General features: G+C 40.8%; 1 protein-coding gene across 20 annotated transcripts in view; it reads right to left on the bottom strand.

Moving 5' to 3' along the window:
• Adam22 (ADAM metallopeptidase domain 22) overlaps positions 1 to 19,416 on the bottom strand; it is a 218,330-nt gene that overhangs the window by 50,613 nt on the left and 148,301 nt on the right. For all 20 annotated transcript variants that reach the window (XM_085684035.2, XM_085684020.2, XM_048433607.3 and 17 more), the window contains exons 7-15: positions 18,734 to 18,803; positions 13,997 to 14,067; positions 11,110 to 11,184; positions 9,267 to 9,338; positions 8,363 to 8,529; positions 7,130 to 7,214; positions 5,886 to 5,976; positions 5,078 to 5,129; positions 417 to 516 (exon numbers count right to left, since the gene is read on the bottom strand). In XM_085684035.2, coding sequence (XP_085540161.2) covers positions 417 to 516; positions 5,078 to 5,129; positions 5,886 to 5,976; positions 7,130 to 7,214; positions 8,363 to 8,529; positions 9,267 to 9,338; positions 11,110 to 11,184; positions 13,997 to 14,067; positions 18,734 to 18,803 — 783 coding nt within the window. The remainder of the gene's footprint in view (positions 1 to 416; positions 517 to 5,077; positions 5,130 to 5,885; positions 5,977 to 7,129; positions 7,215 to 8,362; positions 8,530 to 9,266; positions 9,339 to 11,109; positions 11,185 to 13,996; positions 14,068 to 18,733; positions 18,804 to 19,416) is intronic.

Here is a 19,416-nt window from a genome sequence, read left to right as displayed (position 1 = left end):
TTTACTTTTAAATCTTCACCATATTTTTTTGTCTTTTGAATATAATTTATCCTATGATGCTGCGCAACCTCAGTGCACAGTAATTACTATTCACTGGATGTGTGATAATTGTTTAGAAGTGAACCAAAGTTTTCACATTATAGAATGAAAACAAAAGCCCACACTTTTGTAACTAGAAAGGGCGAAAGAAACCAACACAAAAAAAAAAAAACCCACTCCTTTCTGCCTGCTAGCTATGCCATCAGAAATATCCCAACTGTCCCAGATGAAACCGGCCTTGCCAAGACATGCAACATTTCTAGAACATGCCCAGTGGGTCGAATTGTAAAGTTCTCTTTTGTAGACTCAGTACAAAAAAGTTGGGTATGAAAGTGTGCAATGACTCATAACTAATAAGTCTTGACCACACTTATTACCTTAGAAGGTTTGTTGAAGAGGCAGGCGCCACCACCACTATTCAGGAAGTCATGGTACTCCTCAATGCTGCACTGAGTAAACTTCTTAGGGAGGTAGTAGCTGTAGGAGGACAGAGGGTGAGTGTTCCTGCTTATTCACTAGCCTTACATTCGAACAGCATTAAAATTACACACTCAGCCAACCATTATATCTCTGAACATTTCATTTAGTGATGTGTAGTGGCTATTGGTTGCTCGTTTATTTGCACATGAATTAAAAGAAAGATATAGTACAGCACCTGTGATTTACATCAAAGACAATAAAGCTTTATTTCATAATGAATGTATAATATACAACTAGCTATAACTCAAACATCAGAGAACCTATAAAACAACTGCCTATAAAGTTATAATACGTGTCAGGCCATGAAAGTCAAAGAAAAGTGCTGCAGTCTGCAGGCCTGTAAAGACGTGAACCCGAATATGACGCCTCAGCGAAGCTTCAGCTGTAAGTGACATTTCTGGTAGATGGGTCAGTCCTGAATGTGGGCAATTACACACTTTTCATGGCTCTTCGCTGACTTGTTGGAGGGTTCTTGTCATAGGAAGTGCACCCGGAGGGTTTGAAGGTGACAGAGCACCAAACTAGCAACATATGATTACAGGGTAACCAATGGGATCTCTTCTCACTAATCTTGTGACTTTTTTGAAAGTTTGAAATTATTTTAAAAGTATGCAACAGAAAAAAGTAATTAATGATCAGAGGAAAGAAGAACTGTGGTGTGATAAAAATTTAGCAATCCTCAAAATAAACACACCTCTGGGAATTCTTGGTTTTAGATTTTTTTTCCCTAAAAAGATAGTTAGCTATATACACAGATGGCATAACGTATAACAGCAAGGAACATGACAGTAACTCAAATGTTGACTAACGAGAGAACTTCTAAAACTCTGACAGGTGCCTGGAATAAAACAACAGAGTTATTACCTGCCCCAATTTGAAGACTGGCTGGAGAAAGGATGGCTACTCGGTGTCAACTGGAAAATACATATTTATATATCCAGCAGGAGCCAAAATTTATAAACAATAAAAGTGACAATTTAAAAACTTAATTAAAATGTAGTAACTTTTTAAAACTATGACTACCACAGGAGAAAGAAAATGCCAATTTTATTTTTATATTTTCAAAATTGGTCATATCTTAAGATTTTATTTAAAAGGAAAGACAAGATAATAATAGCTTTTATTTATTTTATTTTTTGAGAAGGGTCTTGTGGTATGGTCCATACTGGCTTGAGCTGATAATTTTATCTCCATCTTGCCAGTGACAGGCTGATAGGTGGCCCCTGTGCCTGGACAGTGAACACATGTTATGCAGCCTCTCTCCCCAGCCTTCAAAGACTCGTTTCTATCCAAAGCATTACTTCTTTCAAGCATAGTAGTTAATATTTCACAAATTAATTAATATTATTTTATTAGTATATGCTGAAACTAATTTTATTTTTTACTAAACCACCCCCAGAAAAAGTTGTAACAGGTGTAAGTCATCTAAACTCTGTTAATTTCTTTGCTCCCTTTCCCTAAAGGATCAAACTATTTTTAGAAACATGAAGTTTCTTCATCTCTTACTTCCCTTTTCCTTTCAGAGTCCGAACAGGTGTCCTTACCACCTTCCCTTCTAGGTCTTCCTACATGTCTCTGCCGGATAATCAGTTATCATTAGGACTCCCTCCAAGTTCCCTCTTCCTTCTACTGCTCGACGCCGAACCGGCTCCCACATCAGCCTTAGATGTCAGTCTTGTTTATGCCAGCCACAGCAGGACATGCCTCAAATCCCAAACTCCGAGGAGTAGAGGCAGGAGGATGAATAATTCAAGGCCTGGGGTACATGAAACCCTGCCTCAGGACGGAAAACAATCTACTGTGACTTTCATCCTGCGAATGCCCTCACTGGGGTCACAGTCTAGCACACATAGGAAACCCGACCCATTCCTCGGCCCTCAGCAGTGATGGGAAACAAACCCACATTTTCAACAGTGAATCTGTTTTATTTATCAAGAGTTGAAGTGTGTAGGCCACAGAAGTCCGTCTTTCCTTTTTCAGGGTAATGTATAAATTGCATTCAATGGATCCTTAAGTTACTTGATAGTACGGATTTATTTCAGCCATGTTTCCAACATCAGCAGAGCCAGTGAACTTCAGGAAGCAAATGTGAAGGCATGTACCTATGGGGTACACAGATGAGCTAGCAGGACTCAAAGAGCCATAGCAGGTACCACTTACACAAAGGGGTCTTCTCTTGAGTGGATCTATTTAATATAAGGATCATTTCAAGGAAAAAAATGTTTATATGCATACACTTATATAACATATGTAATATTATATATATATAAAAGTGATAATTGATTGCTCTGTAATTATGCTTCACAATATGGGGGTTGTCTATGCAAATTGAATGTCACCAAGCAAGAATAATCAGACATGTTAAATACAAATTTCGAGACAGGGTCCCACTGTTTAGTTCTGGGTGGCCTGAAACCCACCATGGAGACCGAGCTAGCCTACAACTCACAAACATCTACCTGCTTCTGCCTCCCAAGTGCTGATTTTGAAGGTATGTGCTATCACACACCCTCACCTGGCCTACCTTAAATAAAACTCCTAATGAAAAAGATCTATACATGAAATATATTAATAACTGGAAATCTGCAAATACAAACTTTGTCATTAAAGAACAAAATATATAAGAAAAAATTTAAAAATACTTTATAAACATGTGTGTATAAATACTCCCTCCCATCACTTACTGTCCTTGTTATCCTTAGAGTTCAAAACTCAAACTGAATCAATAAATAGTTACTGGATGTCAAGTCTAGTTAAAGAGGCATGAAATAAAAGTTAGTAAAAATACAATTCTTTAAGCAGTATGACTAAATGTTGAGAGGGATAAGGCATACATACAGGACTACATTCTAAAGCAGGCTGAGGTGGTAAAGTGCCTGCTGCAGAGGAATGAAGACCTAAGCGTGGGTCTCCAGCACTCACGTTAACGCTGCGGCCAGCAGCATCCACCTAACTCTAGCACTGGGGATGCCCAGTAGATCCCTGGAGGTGAACTAACCAGCCAGCCTAACTGATGAGCTCCAGGTTCAATGAGAGAGCGACACTCCACAGTGACCTCTGGTGTCCGTGTTCTCAGCATGAACACCAGCACATATATATATACCACACACAGAAATGAGCATGCCTGGGTTCAAATCATGAGAAACCTCAAAGATGGCTGGAAACGTGACTGGATAGAGAAAACAGGGGAGGCTTCCAAAGAAAAATAACTCCTCTGGGAAATCAAAAGGAGTTGGAAGTTCAAATATAATTACAATAAACAAAATTGGAGAAGCTAAAAAAAAAAAAAGATCCATGTAAGATTATGCTTAGCAAATCAGAAACGCTAGAAATCACAAGCAATTATGATCAGAAAACAAAGGAATACTGGGAAATACGATGGTGAATGATAATAATGATATGGATATATAAACCATCTAAATAATAAAGACATTTGAACCTTATTCTTCTTCACCTGTTTGTTTAATCCAGCTCACAATATAGCAGAAAACGACCTTTAACTCTTGATCCTTCTGCCTCCACCTTCCAAATACGGGAATTACAGGCATAGGCTACCACACTTGGCAGAAATGTATTCTTCAGGCAGATTTGACTCACAAACGTTCTGGGCAGCGTATCAGTATTTAGCAAACAGATATTGCAAATTGACGGCATGGATCAATCTTACAGGGATAACATTATCCCAAAAGGCCAAGGCATGAAAGCTACATTCTGAGACATCTCCGGAATCCTAGCATGTGATGCAGAGCTGCCTTACACATACACAAATGCGAAGACTGAAAGTATTGCAAAGGACTGTGGGTAATACCCAAAATCGAAGGTGGCTGCCCGGCTGAGGGCGGACAGTGACAACGGGGGACACCATCAGTGTTTCCCTTTCGAAAGCTGAGATGTGAATGTGCACTCTTTTCTTCTCTATGCGCTTTGGAAGGTGCTGGGAGGTAAAACATAAAATCCTGAAAGAAGCCCGAGTGTATGGAACAGTACAGAAATAATAATAGCAAGAGAAACAGAGTCCAAAGAAGGGCAGATGCATACGTCTGGAACGAAAGGAATGATTCTAACATCTTATTTAGAAAAAAAAAAAAAAGACAAGAATTGAAGTCTGACTGTGAGAAGACAGGACAGTAGAGCACTGGGAATCTTTCTGAGATAAGTATCCATCTTTCTTCCCAGCCCCGTGATCAATGACACTGCGCTATGAAAGCCCTCACACCATCAGCAATGTGGACCTGAGAAAGCTGCAGACGCGGGCTGCAGCTTTTATTTCATTTGAGGGTCAGTTTAGCAGATGAACTGAAGGAGATAAGAGAAAAGGAATGTAGTGAGCAAACCTAACAGAAGAAGAAAAGCTGTTACCTCATTATAATTCTAGCCTAGACCTGGGGCTGAAAAGTTTCTAGGGTCTTCTCACTGAGTAGTTGTGTTTTGTCTTGAGTAAGAGGTTATTCTGTAAAGACACTTAGTTTTGATTTCTCTCCTAAGTGCCTGCAGTGCAGTTCCACACACTAAGTTACGGAGTGTCCCATTCTCAAGAAGGTGAAGTAGAGGGGCTCACCCGGTGTCTCCCATTACACATCCAGACCACGTGTCCTCACATTTACACTCACCTAAGGGAAAACAAACACACATCTGGTTATACATGAAATGCAGCTGCAGTGAGGTAGCTTTTATTGTCTCTTAACTCTGTGTTCACAAATGGTTTTTAAAGGCTGCTTCCCACTTCTACTTACACTAAAAGCTTTGACTGCAATGTATGAGAAACAAAATGCACGTGATCCTACGGGGGTCATATACATCGCCCCAATATCTCACAGATGGTTGTGTTTTGATTCCCTCACTTCAGATAGCTACATGACAGATGACCAGATACCAACAGAGAAGCAGTGTTACCTACTCTGGACATTTTTTTCATGCATGTTAAGGCCAGCATACATTAGTTGACCTACACTTTCCTCAGCCCTTCATCTGGTCTGCTCTCAACAAGGAAGCCTGTGTCTCAGACCATATGCAGAGATGTCTTAAGGAAACCATAATACAACATGCTCTGGGCCCTAAACAACCTAGAATTCTCCACGAGCAAATTTCAAATTTCCAAAATGAGGTACCTTTGTCCCTACTTGAGTTACATCTAGCTTTGACTTTATCGTCACAAGCTTTCACTGTTCATTATACAAGGGGAAATTTTCACCTATGATGTAAATATTCCCTTTATTACATTTGAAAGCAACATTTTCCTGCCAGTTTGCATATCTTGCTCTGCTTCCCACAATCCTGATCAAGCAACTGAATTAAAAATAATCTCACTCTACAAAATAATTGGCAAGGTGTCTGTCTTAATAAATACAGCTAAGACCAAAACTTACCACTTGCTAATTTTCTCTTGTCTGAGATGATACCAATATTGTGTGCTAACGACTGAGCGAGTGTGACCGCCATCAAGTCAGTTTTTCCAAACTGAAAACAAAACCAAAAGAAATGTAAATGAACACTGCTTTCCATTTAAGATAGGTTAGAGATTATGGTAGGTAACAATTGAAAACAAGTTATTTCTAAGCATTTTCTGTCCTTTTTCGATGTGATGTTTTTGAGACAGGGCCTCTCTATGTTGCCTAGGCCAGCCTCTAACCATGGTGATCCACCTGCCTCAGTCTCCTTGTTGCTGTCACTATAGGCATGTACTATGATGCTCTGAACATTTTCTTTAATCAAATCTAAGCATTCTGTAGTTCATATTGAACATGCATTTGGGATGAAGTAGTAGGAAACAAATTCTTATGTGATTAAGTCTTACAAGAAATACTACCAGCCGGAGCGGCATTCATTTTTTTAGTTTGGAAACTTAAATATAATTCTGACTCCAAGTTTCACCAGATAACATTCCTAAAAAACTTAATAACTGTATATTACTAAGCCAGTCTCTTAATAATACATTATAAAGCTAAGTGTCAAATTATCTGGACCCAGTTTTCTTCCCGAGTGGAACCGCGAGAAGCTGCAGCAAACACAGAGAGAGTCAGAAGTAAGGATGGTCTGCGGTCAACGGAATCTTGAAGTTTTCAATACGTGGCCTTCCAAAGATTAAAGCATTTCCTTTACATTGTGTCCATTTAAGTTTAGGGTGTTGGGAGTGAGCCCTTCTCCAGGAACCCCTTCTCTGTTATTCTCCCCAAATTTGTTAAATACTGAGCAAAGGAGAAAAACAGCCAACAGATTTGTTAGGGGGGAAGCCAGTGCTTCCGGGACTACTCGAATCTGGAAGAATCCTCATTCAACGGTGTAAACGCTTGGGTTTTATTCTTATTTTCATTGACAGTTCATGTACAGATTCTCTCTATATGAACTGCATAGTCTGGAAATTCTTCTATGCAGAACACGAACGCAATCATCAGGTATTATATTTTATTCTTTCCTATCCTGCACTGGGCACACACAGGAACTGTAGTGACGATTAATGCAGCAGGCTAGCAGCTGGAAAGCGTGGACCACTGAGACCTTACTTGTGAAGTATTAGGAAACCGTTCTCCGCCACCATCCCACTTTGCATTGCACAGATGTTCCCACCTACAGCCATCATACCACTTTCTGGTGCACAGATGTTCACACCTACTTCATTCACGCCTCCTCCTCTCAGCAGCGAGCAAATCCCACCAATATAAGCTGCACCGCTCCGGCTACTCTCAAATTGACTTCCCCTTTTAGAAAAGGAAATGAAAACGCTTACTGATCACAGTTCGCACAGCCAAGCCCCTCTCATAGTTAATTTACCACATTTATTCTCTCAGCACATACAATACGTTCCCAAAGTGAAGCAGGAATGTGAAAATCATTTATGCACATGATCAAAGGAAAAGGTTTCTGAGGGCTGCTTCCCCACATGATTAATACATATCTTATATGGAAATACATCTATGAGAAATCAATTGCACATATAATATTCTGAGAATACAAAAAGTCACCTTTTTTATTTAGCCCAAATAAATGACTTAAATATAATACCAGACATCCCTGCAACGAAGAGCCATCAAGAAGACAATCAGTCGATAGTCTTCAAAACTAGCAAGTTCAACATGGGCAAAAGCTGAGAAAATGTTTCAGCGTAAAGGAGACTAAAGAGATGAAAATGAATCACATTGTGCAGCGCTGAACTGGATGCTGAAAGAAGGAACTGGCTACACAAGGGCATGGAGACAGCTGATGGAGTCTGAACACAGATGACGAACTATGTAAGAATGTCGCACGGTGTTACATATTCTGCTGTTAATGACTTACTGTGGTATTTGAAAGAATGTCTTTACTTTTAAGGAACTACACTGAATGACTAAGTACTTAGTAGTAAATGCAAACTTGCTGTCTCTAATTCATCCTTGAACAGGACATGAGAAAAAATGCAAGTCTTGAGTTTGGGTAAAAGCATACAGGCAATTTCCTTACGGCATTCTGGCATCTTTCCTCTAAATTTGGAATTAGATAAAAATTAAAAATAACACCTAAAACACATTGTTCGCAACTGTCCCCAATAGCTCTGATTTTAGAGGAGGCCTTGAAATTCTACAGAACATACTTTGCTGTTATATCAAATATGTGCGTTGTAAAAGGAAAGAGCACAAGAGCTGGAGAAGAGTTGACAGTAAGTTCCAGAAACTTACTCGTCTCTCACCTCAAAACTTAAGTCCCTTAAACCCCATGAACATTACAAACAATCTGTATTTCAAAACTCCTTCCAAATGCCCAGCCACATCCCATAGTAACCGCATTCTCGCAGAAGGATACATGTCAGCCAGAAGAAAGAGCGCATTCGCCGTAGAACCAGGAGAAATGGGAGAATATAACTGTTACATACGAGAAAAGATGAACCGCGTCGCTCTTCTCTTTGATAAAATCCCTCCTGTACTTCATAAACTCGCGCAGGGTGACCAGCGGGTTCTCAGATATGGCAAACTTGTTGTCGGCAGCCCAGGTTTCCATGGCAACCAATACTATCCGAGTCTTAAGTTGGTCTTTATAGATCTAGGGCGACAACAAAATGAACACATGGGCTACACACGTGGCAAAGTCAGTGTATGAAGCACTACATAGTTCCTTCCGGGACATGCCTTTGTTTAATTAAAGAAACAACTGTGTCTAAAGGAGACCGTTGCTTTCCCAATTTGAATGCACTTTCCTTAAAGAACAGAGAATCAAACTACTTACCAAGGAAAACCCACTGAACAAAGAAAATCTTAGACATAAACAGGGTTTTCTTTTGATAAATACTTACGCTGAATGCAAGGCTTTCCCTAAGTCCGCTTTTGGCATCTTATATAAATAATTTATGAAATTTTGAGTTTCTCCAACAAGAAAGCAGGACAAAGGATCTCTAAGGAAACGACCGCCGCACAGCCTGTGTGGTGTTGAGCAACATTAGAATTATGTGAGGGCAGCCCCAATACTGTGCTGGGTGTTTCTGAAGAGGCTCAGCTCCCGCACCGTCTCTGCGCTGATGTCCCCATGTAGACTGTGAGTTTTTTTGCTAAAGTCTATGGGTCAAGCTCTGTCTTTTCCGGTAAGAAACACACAAGAAAAAAAGCAACCATATCTTTGGTCAGCCCGCCTTCCCAGACAGACTAGTCAGTGGAGTCCCTGACAAGATCGCCAGGGACTCCGAGGTCATCCTGGCTAAAGTGTAACTTGGAGGAATGTGACTATAGGCACCTTGTTACCCACCGGCTGCCGAAAGGAGCAATGCCGGACGGGGCGGTACTCACCATATCCGCCATGTTCACCACAGACTTGGCGTAGGTATTTGTGTGTACAACAGAAAGCCGATGCTTTTTGAACTGAAAGCAATAGACAAAAGGGAAGGGTGTTCACCAGGAAATAATTATCTTGAGACAGAAAACAAAATATCAGAAAATTCCCTAAGGCTTTCCGTCAAAAGAACACAAAACACAAAACCCCGCAGGGGAGAACCTGTTTCTTTATCTACCCTGAAGCCTGAAAGCTGGGGACTGAAGGAAAAGATGACTTTATCACAACTGTGAGGAAAAAGTTCAATTCAGCTGCACATGAAGTGGCCAGAATACAGCATACAATATATAAGCTTGGTGCACACGAGGTTCGGGGTTCACCCCTACCACACTCACTCCATTTGCTTTACGGTTTATTTGGGGGGCTGTTCACTCGAAAGCTGTCATGAGCTGAAAGACACGCAAGTGAGAGATGACCAATGCAGATGTGGCTACATGTGTATCGCTAGTTCTACACGGTTCTAGAACAAGAAGAAACCCTAAGGTACTATCACGAGGAGATGGCTCGGAGTAAATGTGGGTCACATGCTGGGTTTACGTGGCCTCAGTGGTGTTCTAAAAGGCTTCATCACATACAACCCAATTTCAATCTTTTTCAAGTAGCGCCCTCACATGGCAACATTGAGGAGAACCTGCAGATAAGGAGTCTGCATTCCGGGAAACCAAATCTCATCCATGCTCCTGGGAATACCCCTAGTAAAATACATTGGGCCAAAAAACAAACCCACAAAAATAGTAGAAATGGGCTAGACAAGAAAAGAAGGGGGTAGCAGGACTAAGAGAAGGATAACAGGGAAGAGAACAGAAGATAATGGGGTGGTGAGGAGGTACACATGGTCAAAATACGCTACACACAATGAAAATATCATAACAAGCTCGTTATTATGTATATGTAACATATAAAAATACCTTTAAGAGAAGTATTTTTGAACCCTCATAAACAATTCCTAGTCACTTCTACCTAAGCATGTTTTCCATTTATAAGTTGTTCCTGGTCAATAACACTCTTGGCTGGGCTACCCTGTCTTCTCTAAAGCTCCTGTCCAAACTGTGTGACTGTTTCCTGCATGTGGTAGACCTCTGTATAGGTCGCGTGTGATAAACCCCTATAGAGGCTGTGTGTTCTAGACCTCTATATAGGCTGTGTGTTCTAGACCTCTACATAGGCTGTGTGTTCTAGACCTCTACATAGGCTGTGTGTTCTAGACCTCTACATAGGTTGTGTGTGGTAGACCTCTATATAGGCTGTGTGTTCTAGACCTCTACATAGGCTGTGTGTTCTAGACCTCTATATAGGCTGTGTGTTCTAGACCTCTATATAGGCTGTGTGTTCTAGACCTCTATATAGGCTGTGTGTTCTAGACCTCTACATAGGCTGTGTGTTCTAGACCTCTACATAGGCTGTGTGTTCTAGACCTCTACATAGGCTGTGTGTTCTAGACCTCTACATAGGTTGTGTGTGGTAGACCTCTATATAGGCTGTGTGTTCTAGACCTCTACATAGGCTGTGTGTTCTAGACCTCTATATAGGCTGTGTGTTCTAGACCACTACACAGGTAGCGTGTGTGGGCAGTTGCTGATACGTACAGCCTGTTTGTCAGGGGTACCTTTATATTAAAATCTAATAAAATTGTTCTTGGCTTCCGAAGTGGTGTGTGTGTGTGTGTGTGTGTGTTTTACACAAATGGCTTTTCCAAATCACAACTTGATGAGGATTTTGTTTCTTCTAAATGTACCTTAACACACCTTTTATGCAACTGTTAGGATCAAGATTGATGGGAAGTGGGGAGGCGAATCTTACCATGATATGATCATTCACGATCATCAGTTCAATGTATTTGGTTTCCTCCTCTACATTACGGGGAAATCGAAGAAGCTATAACACAATGGGAAAAAAAAAAGAAAAGAGAAGAAAAAAAGACTAAACATGTAAATTTAGCTGCAAAAACTAAAAGCCCAGAAGAAATCAATGAAACAAAAATTTCCTTTTTACTTCAGCATTAACTTTTAAACTCTCATCTATTTTCTTATTTTTTAAGTAGACTAAAATGTGCATGAAAAAAATCAACGAAGAATAAAAACCAAGGGTGAAACAATCCTCTTGCCTCTATTCCCCTCTTCTACGGGGGGTACAGCAAATTACTAATTTTTTTCCCAAAATGTTTACACAAATACAACTAAATATGGATATACGCGTCATACGCCTACGTACTTCAGGCTTGTCTTCATGAAAACGTGTTCACCCTACAGTGGGACGGGAGCGACACAGCGGAGCATTGCTCCTGCTTTAGCTCAACTCCAGCAGCAAATTTCTGAAAGTGAAGGGACTGGTACTTTCCCGCATCATCTCCAAATCTAGGTGTGTCCATGACTTTCCTCTGGTGTGGCCCATAGGATCCCCACAAGCTACGGGGTGTGGTCAGCATAGCCCTGAAGTCCCCCAAGTGGTCTTGGAGTGTCTTTAACTGCCACCAAGTTCTCCTCACTTTCAAAACCACAATCAGTCAACACTATGGGCAAAGTTCCCAGGACAGCCTTCCCTTCTGCCCATCTATCACACAGTCATTAACAGGATCTGTGAAACTGACTTTTCTTTTATGCCACGGGTCAATAAAGGGGGTATTTTTCCTCCAATAAATCTTGTTCACTTGCCCAAAGACTATTTCTGTGATAAAGGCACACCGTCAAGCCAAACCAGAATCAATGCATGCATGTTTGAGTGCTACATTTTAAACAAACTAAAAATATACAGCCACATAGATTTTTGTCTCTTTCTACATGTATTTTCTAATCTTTAAAAGAAGGAAAGACTCTTCCAACACTAGTATCACAGATGATAATGGGCTGTATTTTTGTATTTAAAAACTAAGCAGGAAAACTAAACTGCACCCAATGACAACAATCTTTACAAACAAAACAGCAACAACAAAAAGCTCCTACTAGGACAAGATCTCCCTTGCTCACTCTGGGCTCCTAGTTAACTGAGAAGACTTTCGAATGAGTCCCAGCCTTTTTTTAAATGCCTGAGACTTGCATTTGGACATAGTATCACACTGACTTAATTGCATGGATTTATAAAGGAGTGAAGGGTTCCCCTTCTTAGCCAATGACAAGATGCTGAGACACTTCTAAAAGAACTTCAAGGACACGGTAATAGGGTATTTCTCCTATTCTCTCAACTCAGCATTCATAACAACACACAATTTTGTAAATTAAATCTTCATGGAAATCATTTTTACCTTAACTCCAGACATCCATGTGTCTGTGTCTAAACAACAAACTTCAAGCTTGTGGGAGTGACTTGGGGAACACACTGGTTTCTGAAGGGTGATTCAGAGAGTGTGGGTGGCTAGAGAAACCCCTGGGACCAGACCTTCTATGAGATTCCCCTCCTATTTGAGTCATGTGCATCTATCCTATCAATTACTATTTGCTGAATAAACAGGGGTCATAGCACCACCTTCATAAGGGTATCACGAGGAGCAAAAGTGTTAAGATCCTGTCCAATTCTGCAGTTAAACAGTTAAGAGTCTTATAATATGGACACGTGCCTGCTAAGTTTTCAACAAATATTCGCAACTATAAGTCACATAAGGATCTGTCTGAAACTACATTCTGTTTTACCAGACAGAGAAGCCTGTGCCTGTAATCCCAGCACTGTAAATCTGAAGCCACCCTCAGTCATAGAGTGAGACCCTGTCAAAGAACAGAAGGAAACAAAACAGCACCAGTTTTATGGAAAGGTAATGGAAGCCCGGGCCTTAGTAACGTGACTGGGGAGGCTGAAGCAAAAGGCCCACGAGTTCTACACCTGCCTACAGAGCAAGTTCAAGTCCATACTGGACAACTTAAGCAGATCCTGTTTCTAAAAGGGCTGTATACAGGTAGCTCAGAGATAGAACATTTGCTTGACATGTGACTTGCTTGGCATGGCCAAGTTCAATCCTGGTAGGTGGCGAGATGCTGACATGTGTGTGAGGAACAAGCACATGCATAGAGAGTGTGCCCTGTCCTCTCTATAAAACACGCACTTCACACAACCTTCAACAGGTGTGCTTCACTCCCTGTGTTCTTGTTATGCTGCATGCACATGTAAGCTCCCACAAACCGTCATCACTGTGGTTGTGATGGGTGGACCCTGACAGCAGATCTACATTCCAGGCCATTTGTCAACTGTGTGAGACACGGGGCAAGTCATCTTCAGATGTGAGAGCCATGTAAAGGACAGTATCAGCCCCCGTGGTTTAAGGTACCTTAAGGACAGTGCTATTACCACAACGTCCAGTTGAAGAGTCCTAAAGCTATGTCCTCGTTTATATACTAAATCCAAGGCATCTCAAGTGAGAAAAAGGCATTTTGTGGCTTCAAAACCTATCAGGAATAGCAAAAAAGATCCCATGATGTGATTCATGCCTGAGCAAGGGAAGAAGAAACCGTGCTTCATGCAAAGACCTCACGACCCACGGTAATGGGGACTCCATATTCATCCATCGTCTAGCCCACTACTCGTACAAGAACGCATCCTGTGGCTGCTTTCACGCATCTGTCACTTGCTTGTGTCCCCACCCTCACAGAGGCTGCACTAGTTCTTAACCCCCACCCTGCAGACACTGACTGTGGACTCAAATGATCGCCAGTGGCCTCGTGTTCTAAATATCATGGCTTGCACCTGCGAACACAACACATACCTGTCGCTTACTCCGCTTTAGTCTTGGCTTCAAAATAAATTTTGGTGGAGTAATATTTACTTGTTGAAATTCTACAAGAAAATAAAAAGAAACAGTGCATTTTCCAGACTTTTACTAGAAGGCAAAATTTCACTAGTTTTTCTTTCTACTTAGTGAGTACATGAAACATTAAGTAATTATGTTATATTAACCATGAATAAGCATCTAATGGGCAAATGCAATCCACAAAAGCTCAATTTTCTCATGATCATTCTATGAATAACAACACATTTTTAATTAAAAATCTGCTAAGTAGCCAGCCTGATTTTCGCTTCCATCACTAACCTTCTCTGGGGGAAGCAAAATAAAGAGGAGATATGGAGCAGACTTCTAATATGCCCTATTAGGAAGTTGATACAGGACAGCAAAATTGGACTCAATTGTTTCCAACTCACAGACATTCTCTTCCAAGACAAGATTTATCTAAGGCCTTGCTTGCTACTCAAGGGCAATGGACAATCCGAGTCCCTCTTACTTGCATGTCAGATCACGCACAGACTATTCATGGATATGGATAAATTCATCTCTAGATTCTAGGTTAGCTGTAAGGGAGGACTCTCTTCAAAGTGATGCAAATGGATGGAACTATCAAAAATCATCCTGAGTGAGGCACCCCACACCCAGAAAGACAAATGCAGTACGGACTAACTCATAAGCAGATATTAGCTATAAAATGACTGGTCTCACATGCATGAGTATATTAAATTGGACTTGGAAGTTATTATTTAAAAATTAGTTGAGAGAGAGTGGGGAGGTTGGAGGATGGATCTGGGAAGAGTTGGGTGAGGGCTGGGGGATGAGTATGACCAATATATATTATATGCATGTATGAAATTCTCAAAGAATTAATAAAGAACATCTTAGAAATACCAGATAGATAACATTACAGCAATAAATATCTCAGTATGAAGGAGTCATAATACATAATGACAAAAGGACATAGCACTCCCACTAATCATGCCTGAGTGAGTGTAGCTCGGAACCTCTCCTACTAGAGCCGTTGGAGGATTACAACTCCAGCCGACAGTCACACTACAGAGATCAGCGATGGGCACTCCGCGAAGCCACAGCTGGGCCCTTGACTCTTGGGAACGGAGAGATAATAAGTGTTTATCCACAGCAACCTCTGAACTAAGAATGGCAAACACAAACGGAAACTGTAAATGTCTTAAACACTTACTGCCATCTTTTGTGATTCAGTGTATCTGGAGAGGGCTGAGAATTCACTTTGTTGTGCTAGGGTATAAATCAGGGACTCATGCAAAACAAACAACAAAGGCTGGGTATACGAGAAGACATGCTACGCTAGATATATGAGGAGACACTAGCCCCACACACTGCTGAGATGTTTCGCACAGACAATCTCAACATTCGGAATGATCTAATAAGGACCTAAGAGGAATTTCAGAAACTGACAAGTTGGTTCTAAAGCCTGTATGAAAATGCAAAGGACCTAGAAGGGCTAAATTAATTTGAAAAAGGACAACACTGTACCTGATTTCAAAATATGTACTTGATTTCAAAATACACTGATTTCAAAATACACTATAAAGCCACAATAAGCAAAAAAAGTAGACACAGGCGGCTAAATGTCAAAGGAAGAAACCCATTTTAATACTTAATGGCAATCCAAATATTCAGTGTTAATAACATATCTAACAAAGGCCTTATGTTCAGAGTATGTAATCATTTTTTTTTAACTTTTGGCTAAGATCAAATGCAGAATATGCAAATCCTTGTACAATGCAAAAACCAAAGGAGAAAAACACAACGGTGACTAGCAAGCACACTCTACAAGCCACCCCAGTCGGGAAACTGTCCAATGAAAGCGCAGTGCATAGCGCCATGCACACCAGAACGGCCAACAACCACGAACCACAGCTATTCCTCGGTGTCTGTTGCTCAAGCTCTGGAGGAAATAGTGCTGCCATATGGCGCCGTGTGAGAGCAGAGAGACAGAAGCACTCTGGAGAAGCCACTCGACTTCTCATAAAACAATCCTTTTCAGCGTAGAATCTTTGGATCAGTAAAACTGGCATCACCCGGGGACATGCTGGAACTACAGTCTCACTATGGAAAGCCCTGGGATGAGGCCAGCAACACGTGACTATCACCTAGCCTGTTATTTTGGTAACAGGCTGAAGTTTTATGACACGGATCCCAAGCTTAGCATACACCTTCCCAGGCCCTCCTTAGGTATTTACTAGAAGAAATAAAAACATGCCTCTAAAAAAAAGAAATGAATAGGAGGAAGGTAAAGGGGATGGAAAAACAGAAAAGACATACAAGAATATTCATGGTTGCTTACTAATAATTGCCTCAAACTGGAAAAACCTGAATGCCCATCAACATAATTCATAAAAATTGTAGTCTATTCATACCACAGAATACACTCAATAATAAAATCAATAAGTGACTGTTATTTTAACAACATAAACATCAAAGAAATATGCTAAGCAAAAGAAACTACATATAATACATGGTTTCATATGCTTAAAGTCCTATAAAAGACAAGACTAGCCAATAGGAAAAGTGGGCAGAAAATAGGTTGTAGAAGACAAGGAGTGGGGACAGCACAAGGCCGGGTCTCAGTAATGAGAATGTTGTATTTCAATAGGTGTCACCTCGGAGCCCAGTGAGTCACACGCGGGCTTGTGTTCTGTGCTTAGCGGTCTCTAAAAGAGTGTCAACTAGTCCACTGAAAGCAAGACTTTTCTTCCCTCCAAAACATGTTCTAAGGAACATTTGTCCTAAGAGACGTAGTCTACAAAATAAAAGGTTCTGTAAGCTAAAACAAGTTGACAAATGTTTATTATACTATTTCTATCTCTAGGAAATAGACAACACCAAGCAAGATGAAGTGGTAGTGGGGACCTATAACCCTGTTCAATTTCATTCAACCTAAAATAAAATAAAGAAACATACTTCTAACTTTCGCTTGTTTTCATCTAGTTTGTCACAGTAAATTCTAAGTCATCTTGAAAGACAATGTCACTGTCCTAATCAACAGCGGCAACCTCTGATTGAAAATCTAGAAACAGGCCAAGCACGAAGACTCAGGGCAGCCACCCTGGCCCTCAGGAGGTTAGACAGGAGGATCACTGCAAGCCTGAGGCCAGGCTGGGCTACAAAATTGGAATTGGACCTTATCAGAAAGAAAGAAAGAAAGAAAGAAAGAAAGAGAGAGAGAGAGAGAGAGAGAGAGAGAGAGAGAGAGAGAGAAAGAAAGAAAGAAAGAAAGCAAGCAAGCAAGCAAGCAAGCCAAGTCACTTCTGTGGTTATTTCTGAAAAAGAACCCTGAACAAAACTTTAAAAAAAAACTTGTATGGTTGCATTTCTATACTGAAGTCTTTAGTGGGGAATCATTATTACCTTAAATATTAATCAATGTTGATTGCTTCCAGTAAGACCTATTACACTGTAGCTTTATTCTCACACAGCCATTCATGATTAATTCTGTTCCCATAACTGGCATTATAAAAAGTTTCATATGGTTGGTGAAAGGACAGCATGCTTCTCCTTGGAGCAAGAGCGTCTGTGTGTTTATCGGCAGACTTCCCTAAATATGGATTCTTTTTCAGATTTTACTATTTTGTATGTGTGCAATAGCCGGGGGCATGCGCGTGCCACGCCCCACGGGGAGGTCAGAGGACAGCTCCGTGGAGTCTGTTCTCTCCAGTGTGGGCTCTGGGGACCGAAGTGGATCACTAGGCTTTTGTGGTAAGTGTCATTCCTCACTGAGCAATCTCACTGGTCTCCAAAACAGTGGATTCCATCAAATGGGATCTTGAATCCCTTCAGCACAGTGGAAAGTGCTAGTTTCTCTGTGGCAGAACTACAGGAGGCCAGTGAGTCACAACTCAACCCAGAGAGGAAGGGGTATTAGAACTCAGCATTCACCTCATTCTCTAACAAGATGCTATGAGCTTTTGGCTTTAGGCTGGCAATGTTTTCACGTCTCCCTGTGAGTCTCTCACAGCAGTCTCTCAACGTATCATGACCCTTGACCTTTAGTAGCTGTGGGACCCTGAAAAGACATACTAGCTGAACTTCTGTTTCTTCATCTTCATGTTACATTAACATACAAAGCTACGGCAAAAACAGAGCTAATTAAAAGGAGCTAAAGACAAATGCCCAGTGCATAATCAGTGTTCCACAAACATGGGGTGCTAGCAGCCAGGTCAGCTCTGCTTGCCAGGTGACATGTCAATGCCCCTCTCCAATCAACGTTTGCAGCAATTAAGCTATAAACACAAATGAGGGGAAAATATGCACCCATTTCACAAGTAGCAAACAATTATATAAAAGGCTAAATTATAGCTTTTGCTTAAAATGCAAAAAAAGAGGAAGGAAACAGGACATGGGGAGATGATTCATGCCTGTGTTCACAAAACTATCATTTTCTCAAGGATGGACTTTCATATCATTTACCAGTTTTACTCTAAATTATGTCTCATTCCTAACATTGAGTCTTAATTTCTTAAGTATTCCTTCTGTGTGCTTAAGCCAAATTTTTCTTCAATTGTAAACAAGCAGTCAGTTTGCATTTTATTCTTCCCTTTGGTGCAACTCGACAGACCACCTAAAATGTCAAGAGCAATTTTCAATTATTATTTAGTATATATATTCGTTCTAAAGTAGCAACTGAATTACTGGGTTGTTGTTGTTTAAAAGAAATCCCTAATATGAATACCATACCAGTTGGGAGGTCATCCAAAGGAAATTCAAACAGTCTGGATTTGTAAACCGAGTGAAAATGAGACTCTTCCTGAAAGGCAAAGGGCAGAGATTAAGTGCATGGCAAGCAAGTATCTTTGGCTTCAGGCGTCGTAGCAGGAGAAGCTAGGACTACGAAACTGTAGCTTGACTACGGTGTTCCAGGTTTATAAGGGGCCATGAGCTGCACAGCCCCATTCCTCTAACTCTGCAGCCACCAATTGCAACCAAAAAGCCTCATGGGCAGAAAGGCCAAAGCTGCAGTAATGGAAAATAAATAAATGGGCCTACTTCCCCAAGGGAACGTAAGACCTCTTGGAAAATGGGTTAATGACTGGCTTCTTTCATGATTCCTGCCCCTATATTAAGAGCCAGATAGCTTAGGTAGGCAGTGACCAAAGCTACCAATTTTCCTGGTGACTGCAAGCAAAACAACAGATACAAGCGATGCCCAGAATCCTGACATAGACAGTTCCAGAAAGCAAGAAATAACACAACACTTTTTCTTCTAAGCAAAATTATTAAACATTCAAATGATTTCAGCTGGCTTCATCTAAGTGCTAAAGAATTAGAATGTCCTAGAATGTAAGTTAACTACAGCCTCTAAAAAGTCAGTGCCCTGCAAAGAGATCAAGCAGCTTTAGCGGGTCCTCAGGGAGCACGTC

Source organism: Myodes glareolus, chromosome 27 (assembly GCF_982192425.1).
Source record: "Myodes glareolus chromosome 27, mMyoGla1.1, whole genome shotgun sequence".
Lineage (NCBI taxonomy): Eukaryota > Metazoa > Chordata > Mammalia > Rodentia > Cricetidae > Myodes > Myodes glareolus.
Note: the sequence above shows the minus strand (reverse complement) of the source record. Positions and strands in the feature narration are given on the sequence as shown.